The following is a 12,390-nucleotide window of genomic DNA, read 5'->3' as shown; positions in this document are numbered from 1 at the left end:
TGAGGAAAGATGGAAAGACACAGTAATATCCACAATGGAAGATGTGGAGATGCCAAAATTGTTTTAATTAAAGAAAAAAACATATCTAGTTTTGTTTCTATTTGGAAATTACTTCTGCTCGAGATGAAAAAAATGAAATGTTGATTTTAGGCTTTGATGATCAGAATGATTTTGTAATTATAGAATTGTGAAATTAAAGCAAAAGGTTGATGTATTTTTATTTTTATTTTATTTTTTTGCAGTCTACAGCACTGAAGAAAGTCAGAAGTCATCATTTTTCTCTCCCTTGCACTTTTCTTTTTCCTTTACTTATTTTCCTAACTTTGCTTTCTTCTTTACTTTTATCTTGTAATGAAACTTAATAATGGCACCACGTGGCCTCTGTATAGGAAGGTCATGTGGCAGATCGACTGCTTCTCTTTCTGAAAGGCAATCTCTGGAAAGCGGGTGCCATTTGGGGAGCAATTGCAATTCTCAGATTGTGACAATTGTGGCTGCTTTCAAAATGGCACCCACTTCCAGAATGGCACCCACAGTTTCTGTATAGGAAGGCTGCATGGCACATTGGCTGCTTCTCCTTGAAAAAGGCAATCTTTGAAAAAGATCAGAAAAAAGCAAGGTGTGATGAGGGGAAAGAGCCCAAGGGGTTGTGCAAGGGGTGCCTTGGGTTGGGGACAGGCCTCATATGAGCTGGGGAAGTGTCACAGTGCTGACTGCAACAGGCCTCCCAGTGCCTTTTCTACCCCAAGACACTTCATGCTCCACTTAACAACTGCAATAGGGAGAGCTAGGATTGTGGTCATTAAGCAAAGTGATCACATGGGTATTAACGACCACTACAACCTATGACTATCATTCCGGGCGAGGACTATTTGCATTATCTTGCAGGATTTAATAATATAATTTACTTCATTGCAGTCTGGTTCTGAATCTAATATAATTGATTGATTCATTGAACAGTAACATGGTATTGTGTTTTATTATTTCCATGGAAACTAATGGAGGTAAGATTGTTGAATCTTATTATATTCACTTCTATTTATTATTTGGATATGATAGGATACTTAGTTAACCGTATTTTGCCAGTTAGATTTAGCTTATTGGACTAGATTCATTTACTATGAATTGTGTTGAGGCCTAATTAGATTTTAATTGTGTGTATACTTGTATTTTGCAAATGATATATTATGCGTCTTGTAACATATTTTACTAAAAGTTACTTTTTGGTAATAAAGATGCTACTATATTTTTTGAGTGGTGTTTCCTCTCCCCGCTCCCTCCAATTTTAAACAGTGCATCCAAGATTCTAAATTGCATAAAAATACCATACTCCTATTTATGCAAGCTTTTTTGCTGTATTTACAGAGTACTGTACAAAAATTGTCATGTCTGTTTTTGTAACTTTCAATTGGACAAAATTAGAAGGTATAGATCAATAATTATTGAACCGAGGTAACTCAAATAGATTAACTTTCTGAATGCCGGGACTTATTACTGTTAAGGGAATGAAGTTTATGGCTGCTTCAGCATCACCTTGGTCAGCTACAATTATGTGATCTTTATTTCCAATGTTCCCTGATAACTTCCTGGTCACTTGTGCAATTTTTTTTCCCTGCTGGAAAAAGGGAAGGGAAGATCCATGTTCCCTGTCAGCTTCCCACAAGAAATCAAAAGGAAGGAAATTAGAAGTTGATCCCATTGCTTTTTTGCCTGCCATGGTTACTCTATTTCTGTTTAGTTAAGAAAATATCTCTGAAACAATGACCCAATTGTCACAGGTTGTCTATTATCAGTTAAAAATGAAGTTTTAGTGGAAATATAAAGCTGAGGAAGAAATAGAAATTGCATTCTGAAACTTTTAACTTTTGATACTCTGTATCTTTATATACCTTTTTGGTATCTCTACACAGAATCATTTTTAATAATGAAAATTAATGGAATATTCGCTAGAAAATATTATGTATCAGTTCCTTTCTCTCTCTCCCTCACTGTATATTAATTTGATTGATTTCTATGCCAATGATGTTTGTATCTTATAGAATCACCAGCCAAGTATAATTGTAGGGCTGTATATAATTAAGGATTCACAGGTCCTTTTTGCAAATACTCTTAGAATTTATGACCAAATTTAATGTTGTGGGAGATTGCTAAGTACATGGGAATGTGCCAGTTGGCCTCTTATTTCTCTTTTTCTGCAATTGTGGTGAAGGAGACAATGGACAAGCTTGCTAGAACAATAATAGAGTGCTGGCACTGCCTTGAACCAAGGATTCTATATTACCTTTCAAAATGTCCCCTTTGTTGCCTCTCCTACTCTGAAACCATTCCAGGCCTTCTCTTCTGTTCCTGCATTAATTTCAAATACATTTCTTTGCTTCATTATATTGAGCACATGCTCTGTCCTTCTTTGATCAAATCCTTATGATGGTCTGAGGTATTCCTACGATGTTTGTTTTGGCCTGCCCCAGGTGCACAGGACCAGAATTCACTGTAACCCATTAGTTTTGCTAAATAAAATAGTCCTTTATATCCTTCCATAGCTTTGACATTTCTCAAGAAATTACTGTTCCTCTGCATTTGGGAGCATCCAATCAGAAACTCTCAAAATTTGATCACATTTCCTGGAACCAACAGATCTGTAAATTGCAAGGATGATCATGAAATCTGATCATCAGGGTAAAATTTCATAAATTGGGGCAGAAACAAGGCACTCTCTCCTCGGAGGATGTAAAAGTGGTATTTATTTTTTAAAAAATATACACACAATAAATACCAAATGCCAAATGCCAAGATAGCCAATCATGTTTTAGAAATAATTGTATCAATAAATCCATCAAAGACACAACTGCCTCCGTGGAGCTGTGAAGGTGTCACTGCTTTTCAAGAACCACACACCAGTTTCCTTGGTCATAATAACTTTTTTGCACCTTTATGCAATCTAGTTGTTTACACAGCTGTTCCAGTTCACCTTCATAGAAGACGTGGTAATAGCGGTGAAAAACAGGGTTGGGTTCTGGAGCATTTGTAGAGCCATCCAGAGGCTGACAAAGCTTGGCATGTCTTGTCTTTTTCTTTATTCCATCTTTCAGATGCCAAGGGACCAAGACATCTTGGGATTCAAAGGAAGTTCTGTTTGTATGAACAGGCAAGCTGGCAGGAACCACCTGGTTTGGACTGTTGCTCGTCCCCTTAGGCTGATTACAGTCCTTGATGGGCTGTGCTAAACCGTGGCATTCAGTGCTGCCTGTTTTCTTTAGTGTGTCGCTGACAGCATTGCCAAGACTTTTATCACTAGCTTTTTTTCCTTTCAGATACTTCGACTTCCGCTCCTTGTATTCCTGTTCCATTGCCCAAACGTAAACAAGTGCTTTCCCACCTGGTCTCAGCAGCCGAGTTAGTTCACAGAGAACAGCCAGCCTCCTCTCCTACTCAGGGGGGAGAAACACAGACAGTCATTCTAAAGGTAAAAGGGAACAAACTAAAAAAAATTACTTCAGACCAAAACAAAATACAAAACTGAGCTCAGAGAATTAGAAACACTGTACTATTCTTTAGTCTGTATATTTCTACTTTTTAAATTATACATCTTTCAGGCCTTTCAGCTATTTAACAGAATTATATATCAATGAAATTAATATAATTAATTAATATACAATGATTTTTTTTAAAAAAAAATCAGCAAACAATAAAATAGCCAAACGTACAGAACAAGTAACTGCTACCATAACATGTGAGCACTTTACTGAAAGAAAGAACTAAGAACCACTATAATTACGGGTAGTCCTCGACTTACAAACAGTTGTTGCTTAGTAACTATTTGAAGTTACGATAGACTTACGACCCACATTCAAAGCTCTGACAGTTGCCTGTGATCTGGTGTTCAGCAACCGCCCGCATCAGCCGCCATTTGCAGCATCCTGCAGCCATGGGGCTACGATTTATGTTTTTGTTGGAAAGCACATTTATTTCCAGTTTCTAGGAAAAAAACACTTAACGACTGAGGCATTTGCTTTTACGAATGCTGCAAAAAAGATCATAAAACCAGGAGCGGTCACATGAAGATTCATTTAATGACTGACACAACTTATGACCATAATTGTAAGCTTAATTACCGATGTAAGTCGAGAACTACCTGTAGAACATAACAAAATAGATCTCTCATAGTTAAGGAAGCCCCCCATGAACTTCCTTAACTGTATTAGAAATGTTAACAGGGCACGTAACTGAATTTCCTTTGAAAGGGAAGTAACGGCAGGTCTAATTAGGCAAAAGAGGTCTTCCAGTAGCTAAGCTTAAATCCTTTATTCTTTGTTCTGACACTTTAAAAAATATATATTAGTTGTGTTGTAACTAGCAACACTGAGAACCCCTGCATGCAAGTGCTATGATCTGTTCACATCCAGAATAGGAAAGGTTAATGCCATATTGGTGAAAAACTAGCTTATGAAAGTTAACTTGGAGAGCAAAGTCTTGCAAAAAAAGATTCAGAAGAATCTCTCATCACAAGACAACGCTGGATTCATAATTTGCTTCAATAGACCCATCTCCAGTGAAGTTGAAACAGAATTTAGCGGGACAGGAATTTCACAGGATGGGAAGGTACTCCAGAATTTCTTTTCCATTTTCTTTCTTGACTCCACTCCCACCCCAGAAAATAGTTGTAGATAGAAAAAATAAGCACAGTAAGCCTTAATTCAACGGTGCCACTATTTGTGATGTAAAAATCAAAGAAGCAATCTGGAAGAAGTTGCAAAAATAGAACTGGGAATCACAGCTAACTAATCCCTGGAAGGAAACAACAAAAACAACAACAACCATGAAACAGAAAGACAAACTATATTATAATCTTTCCATTATAAAACTTTTAGGCAGTTTTAACCTACTGGTGTTGAAAAATGATGGATGACCGCAATGGATATGCAAGCATCACACGAACCATTCCGTATTGGCACAGTGAGCGCATCGCACACAAAAGCCTGAAATTCCTTCTCTCCACAGATGTCTACCAGAGTCTTACTACGGTCACAGCCAAACTGTTAAATAAAAAAAAAGTGTGAGAAACCAAGAATGAACATTAATAGTGTGGTAATAGCGTGAAATTTCAGAAATAAGCAACAGAGACCCAGTTTTCTAGATCCAATATTGAAATGTTGATTAATTTTTATCTCTTTAGGGAAGAACCAAAATAATGATCTAAGTGCTGAATTAACAACATACATGCATACTTCTTCAGTGAAAGGAACAGTAACAGCTGGCTGCCCAGATGTGAAGGACTGTAAACTCCAAATTGCACCTGCAGGCATCAAAGCTTTTAAGTTTCTCTCTTTTATGCTGTTCTTTTAACACAATCCACCCCACTGGCTGCCTTGATTTATAAACCTCCTTTTTCCCCCCCACCAAGACTTATGAGATAGTTCAATATTAGCTGCATTTTATAGAAGGGGAGCTTGCCAACTCTGCCTAAATCAGTGTTTCTCAACCTTGACAATTTTAAGGCATGTGGACTTCAACTCCCAGAATTCCACAGCCAGCAACGCTGGCTGTGGAATTCTGGGAGTTGAAGTCCACATGCCTTAAAATTGTCAAGGTTGAGAAACACTGGTCTAAATGGTATCAAAAACAAACTATTGCTTGATCCCTCAGTACCATTAAGAAATCAGGTCTCTTTCACATTCCTGCCATCAAGACACCCCATCCGGGATCCAGCTGACATAACCAAAGTAGGGTTTACATTTTAATTCCACTTTTCATTATCATCTGATATGCACAGAAGCAACAGGAAATGAATCCTGACTGATCCGGTGCTCCATGTTTCCCCCAGGGAAAGATAATATTTTATCACATCTTCCATCTATTGCATTCCCGCTATACATTCTGTCAATTTGCCAAATTTAAAAAAAAAGGGGGGGGGAAGGATAGCAAAGAGAGCAAACATGGCTACCTCTGCCCCTTTTAATTTCCTTTTTCTCCAACTAGACAATTCACTTAGGAATGCTTGCAGCATTATTAGCTCTGACCTTGTATATTTGAAATACATTCTAATGCCCAGGTCTCTTCCATACGATACTCAAAACAGCTTGGAATAAAATCAATGCATGTACGGTTATTAAGCGGAAGACATCAGAACGACAATGAATACAAGGCAGAGTAGGCTAGGCTGAACGCAAAAGGCTAGGTTGAGCATAGTTCCACCCATCGTCTTATCCAATTTCTACTGCAGAGGGCCTTAACGCATCTTTCATGAGAGCAGTACTCTGAAAATGGATCGAGGTTACCTTTTAACTGGTGCCACTTAGCTGCTCTTACTGCCTACCTTCTAATGTTACTTTTGACAAGACTACTTTATAACTGAAAATATAATAATTAGCTACCAGCCAAGGGATAGGGGACAAGTTCAGACAGAGACTATTTGTCACTGGTAATGTATCTGTATATAAATCTTCTTCGCTGACAACCACAAGTTCCTTCAGACTGTTCTCATTGGGTAGGGTGGTATTCAGGCTTATGAGGAATATAAACCATGTTTCCTAGAATTACTAAGAGCAATTTTTGGCAGGAATTGTAAATACTGAAGAACTCCTATCCCTAATAAGCTTTATCCACATTTTGGAACGAGCTAGTCTCAACAGACAGAGCAGTCCATCTATAGAAGACACTGAGACATCTTCTTTTGGCCTGAAATCAGAGGTTTTTTAAAAAAAATAATCTGTGGCATGAAAAGGGCATTTATACTGTTGCTGTTAAGACAGCTATATAGTTGCATTCCTCCCTTTTTTCCAATCAGTAAAAAGTTCAGAGACAGTCTGAATTGGGTTTATTAATTTACTACCAACTGTATGTTTCCTATCACAGCCCAGTTCAAAATAGCATGGAAACACACAGCAGGAGAGATCAATTTAATTTTCAACCTCAAGAAAAGGAGCACTGTAGCACTCTCATTTGACCTTCAGATTGCATCAAATGACTTTGTGGATAGCTTTGGAAATCCAGCAGGATTGTAGCAGAAGCACTTCTACTGTACTATTACTATCAACTTGACAGCAGCAGCAGCAGCTATAGAATGAAGGAGATTTGAAAAGGAAGCCCCAGACTGAATCCCAAGTAGTTTTTGCATTGGTGCAAGAAACAAACAAGCTTGATATTTCTGCCTCACACAGCTTAAAAGTCTAGTATGGTCCCTAGGGATACCTTCTGCAATGCCTGCTGGGTGCCATGTCCTATCTCAGTGATGGCGAACCTTTTAGAGACCGAGTGCCCAAACTGCAACCCAAAACCCACTTATGCATCGTCGAGTGCCGGGTGGGTGTGGCCCATTGGGTGGCCGTGGCTGCGGTGGTAACGGCAGACTGGGTGGGACTAAAAAGTTCAATCAATCAATTCCAACTTTGCGAGATCTTTTTTTTTCCCGCGAGAAGTTGAAATTGACTGATTGAACCTTTTTTTTTTTTTGCACACGGCGACGGAGGCCTAAAGTGAAAAGGTTTTATAAAACCCAGCTGAAGGCCTAGGACTGGGGCGATGGCGCACATGCCCACAGAGAGGGCTCTGAGTGCCGCCTCTGGCACCCGTGCCATAGGTTCGCCACCACTGTCCTATCTGGTTTTATTACTTTTTTAGATTCTTTTTCAAAAAAGATAGAAACCTAACATTGTGCAAAGCAAACGGTCAGGCTCAAGCATTACCTTTATTTCAGATAATATTTATTCTACATGGACCCATAAAAGCTGGAAAGGGAGACTGGAAACTTCACTATTTTGCCTTTGGATAAATAGGTATTTTGTGACTAAGCATATCCCCCATGGCAGCCTATTGTGAGAACGCATATAACATGAGCTCAAAATTTAGGAACATCCACTAATTCTCCATCAGTTGTGACTCCTGATTTATACTCTCCTGAAATATATCACACTATTTCCAAGAATCCCACAATGCTTTCTGAACAGAAAGGTAATATATATACACACCTACACACCTTGCAAGGATTTCAGAGGTTGCCAAGGTAAGCAGGTAAAGCCCAACTTTATGAGTGAAATACTTTTCTATTCATAGATTATAAAAAATTATGGCTATTCATAATCATCATGGCAATCCAGGAATCAGTCTGCTTCCAGGCAAAATATTATATTTGCGAAGAGGAAATAAATTACATATAAAAAGTTTATTACAGTAAAAAAACAACAACAGGGGGAATCATGCAAATCTGTACCATGGATTGCTTGCTATGAATATGAATGTTGATCTACAAGACTAATTTTAGTTGATGGATTAGCTACTAGAAAACAATAAAAACAGAATGCAAAAGCTATAAACTAGGTTTGATTCGTGCACTTGCATATATCAAATGAAAATAATGTCATGTAAAGTCAAAAGATGGGGCATACAAAAACCAATAAATAGTTTCCTTTGGTAACTCTAACAATTTACTCATTTGTGTTAACATAAATGGAAGTTTTAAACAACAGGTTATTTATTTTAGTGTTTCCAGCCAAGACAGATTAAATTCTCAATTTAGTCAGTTTTAGCTGCCAGTTACAAAGTGGTTTATTGACAGAATATATGCCAGATCTAATTCTCAAAGCAAATTTGTTCCATTTCATTAAAGGGAAAGAGCTGTAAGAAAAAAATGATATCCCGCATTTCAGTTTTGTTGGATTAGGATAAATGTAAAGGGTATGCCAATTGCACATAATGCTATTCATATTATAGATTTGCCGTAACTGGGAAATCTTTATTGCTAATGGTGCCAATTTCATTACTGGGTATCATCGTAAAGACTTTGATTTTAATTAAGAACGTTTACAGCACCAGAGCCCACCATCTGCAGAGCAGATTGTTCTCCAAACAAACAAATTGGTCCATTCTGGTGTTTACAAGGACTACAAGAATTTTTCATGACTGGGTAAAAAAGAGAATGTTAAAATAGCGATGAAAACAATTTCTAACAAAGAGCCCTGTTAGATACTTTAAAGCTGGGAGAAAGGGATGGAATTTGGACCTTCATATGAACATCTCAGCAACTAAATAGAGACTCAAGAGGCAAACTTGGTTCTCTTATAAAGAGACAACATTCTGTTCACTGCAATCACTTTCTGCTGTCCCAAGTAAGAACAGTTAAAATGGACAGAGAAGCAGGAATTCAATCAAACAGACAACCCTGAAATGACCTTGAAAGAGACAACAACACCCTACTGTGATAAAATGTAATGAGCTAACAGCTTAGCTAACCAAGAGGAATAAAGCATATGACAGCCAGAATATGAAGTCCTAATTTGCATCTAAATTATATCAAATAATTGCAAAGTCAGGCTTAGTTGTAACGTCCTATGTAGCAAAGTGAATCCGTTGCAAAAAGATTAGATCTTGCAATAAAATAAAAATACTTCAGAGCATCAATTATTTCAAGTGTGATAAAAAATACAAAGGATATGGCAGCTCCAGAGAAAATTTCCCTTTAGTGTAAATGTGATGAATACTGGATGCATGTCCATGGAAACTGGAAAGAGATAATCACTGCAAACTTGCATTTTATCATTTCTCAACTAGTGCTGTGATCTCATTCAGATTATCAGAGGTTATTTTAACATTTTTCTAACTAATTAGCTTTCTTCCTCTCTCGACATGCTTCTGTGATCAGGATTGATTCAGAGGCGAACTTCAGTCCAGCAACCGATTTGGAATGCCAAGGCTGAACTTTGGGGCATGTGCAATAATGCAGATGAATACCGATGAGCTTTTTCCGACAGTGGTACAATCACCCGGCTTGCCAACAAGATCTTCTGCATTCAATATGCTATTTGTATTCATAGCCTTGATGTATGGCAAAGACAGAAGGGACAGATGCAAACTTGAACCAGCCCATTTGAAGAAATGGGAACAGAAAAACAGGAAGTCCATAGAATGCAAAAGAGCTTCGGGTATGACAGGGGTAGGCAACCTTGGCTCTTTTATGACTCGTGGACTTCAATTCTGGGAGTTGAAGTCCACGAGTCATAAAAGAGCCAAGGTTGCCTACCCCTGGGCTATGAGATTAAGGAAGATGCAGGATAGGTAACAGTGCCACTTGTAATGGAGACAGGTGAAACCAGCAGCTAAAAAAGGTCACACTGCAACTGATGAAAGAATAGTGGAGAAATTCATTGTTCAAGCAAGGAGGTATAGACCCCTCCCCACAAGCAGGGAAAAATGAGAAACGTTTGAGCTTAGCACAACCTCTGAGGGGAAATTCAATGCAGATAGTCCTCGACTTAAACCAGTCACTTAGCGACCATTCAAATTTACAACAGAGCCTCCTCAAAAAGCTACTTATGACCTGGTTCTGAAGTTCCAACAGCCAGCCCCCTAGTCATGTGAACACATTTGGGGTGCTCAGCAACCAGCCCACATTTACACCGGTTTGCAGCGTCTTGCGGTCACATGATTGCAATTTATGACATTTTTCCCAGAAACCAGCAAAAACCCACCCATAGTAAACAATGGGTTCACCTAATGACTGATGCATTTTCTTAACAACCGCTGCAAGAAAAGGGCTGTAAAATTGGGCCGATCACACGATGACCTGCTTTATGACCATCGTGACTTACCACCATAACTGCCAGACAAATTAGAGTTGTAAGTCAAGGACTAGTTGTACCTTATCAAGATACAGCAAATATAGAAAGTACAGTAGGGCAAAATTGTAGGGAGGGAAAGTCTACATAAATGGAAACATGTGGTGTCTGGGTAGCTGCTGCAGGAGTCTAGATTCTAAAACTAGATCCATATCATCCTTTCTCCACTGGAAAAGCCAGCAAAACTACTAATATCATATGTTTGGCCCTAAAGGAAAGATACACGTTTGAGACTTAATGCTCTGTCCCCCTCCACCTCTCATTTCAGAAGTAAAGATATGACTGGAGGTACACATTAAGTAAATTTCACTGGGAAATAATGCCAACTCCTCTGACACTTAAAACTTCATCTCTGCAGGCATTTAGAGAATTCTTAAAGTCCCGTTGATTTAGGAAGACTTTATCATGCTGACACAGTGTTAGAAAACATTTACTTTCATTTAATAGCATTTAATATATAGCTCAGGGTTGAACTGTTGGCTTCTTGGTGTTTTCTGAGCTTCTATTCTTGCAGATGTTTCATTACTAGATTAGTTAGCATCAATGGATGAAAGAGTGAAATTTGCTGATTTTAGATAGAGTTTTCCCTACCAGCCTTTGGTTGGTTTTTTCCTTGATTGCTCTTTAAGTAGGATATTGTTTCTTCCTTGATTGGTTCTGTTTATCTGGTGGTAGTTCTGCTTATCTGGAGGTTGGCCAATAGGTGTTACTAAGGAAGAATATTCTTTGGGCTGTTTTCCCCTTTCCTTGACTTTTGCTGCTTCCTATTCAGAATGGTTTATAGATAGTCATTTCAATGGCGGGTTTGTCAGAGTATCTCTAGAATTAAAACCCGACTTGTTCTAAAAGACCTACATTGCCCAATTGAAATTGTGTTTCAACTTGTCAGCATGATAGAAAATTAAAGAGTTTTCATCCTGCCTATTCACTGCCAATTTATGTTTATAAGATGGTAGGTGGATGGTAGTTTTCACATTCCCAGCATTGTATGTTGCAAGTGATCATCTTATTTTGCTTATTTTTGCTGTAGGGTCTTCGGGTTTGTGTGGATGGTTTGGATAGATTTTGTTGGTTTATGGGCTACTATGATGGCAAATGGATGCAATAAACCAGGGGTAGTCAACCTTGGCTCTTTTATGACTCATGGACTTCAATTCCCAGAATTCCTGAGCCAGCTTAGCTGGCTCAGGAATTCTGGGAGTTGAAGTCCACGAGTCATAAAAGAGCCAAAGTTAACTACCCCTGCAATAAACTGTGGTTTCTGAGACATTTTCGATGTATGGCAAGACTGTTCTTTGTGTTATATTGTGTTGTGATTGGTTGTGTGGTCAGACACTTTTGACGAATTTGTATGGCAATTCATTCTATTAAACATCTGGCTGTATGTGTTTGTGTGTATTTCTGCTTTTTTTGGAATTTGGGGTTATTGCAGCATGCTTTTGCGTACCTGAAGAGGGTTATTACACAGCTTCTTTCGTATGCCGTTGGGTTGTTGCTGAGATAATTCAGTATTAGTGTGGACTGCTCTGCAAGGGTGGGCAACTATGGCCCCTTTATGACCCATGGACTTCAATTCCCAGAATTCCTGAGCCAACCATGTCCACAAGTCATAAGGAGCCATAGTTGCTCACCCTTCAGTTAGAGTATGTCCAAGAAGGGTAGGGTCTTATTTCGTTTTTCTCTTGTGAATTTAATTCCTGAAATATATTTGTCATTGTTTTGTGTGTGTTCTTTTTCGATCATGGAAAAAATATCAGCTACATAGTGTGAAATTTGGAGATGT

The 12,390-nt window shown here is 38.4% G+C and overlaps 1 protein-coding gene across 1 annotated transcript in view; it reads right to left on the bottom strand.

Annotated features, from left to right (window-relative positions):
• Positions 1-2,759: 2,759 nt before the first annotated feature.
• The window catches only part of ALKBH8 (alkB homolog 8, tRNA methyltransferase), a 53,980-nt gene continuing 44,349 nt past the window's right edge, over positions 2,760-12,390 (bottom strand). The window contains exons 11-12 of the mRNA XM_015826764.1: positions 4,884-5,033; positions 2,760-3,425 (exon numbers count right to left, since the gene is read on the bottom strand). Coding sequence (XP_015682250.1) covers positions 2,871-3,425; positions 4,884-5,033 — 705 coding nt within the window. The 3' untranslated portion in view covers positions 2,760-2,870. The remainder of the gene's footprint in view (positions 3,426-4,883; positions 5,034-12,390) is intronic.

Source organism: Protobothrops mucrosquamatus, unplaced genomic scaffold (genome assembly GCF_001527695.2).
Source record: "Protobothrops mucrosquamatus isolate PMUCROS unplaced genomic scaffold, P.Mucros_1.0 scaffold3286, whole genome shotgun sequence".
Classification (NCBI taxonomy): Eukaryota; Metazoa; Chordata; class Lepidosauria; order Squamata; family Viperidae; genus Protobothrops; species Protobothrops mucrosquamatus.
Note: the sequence above shows the minus strand (reverse complement) of the source record. Positions and strands in the feature narration are given on the sequence as shown.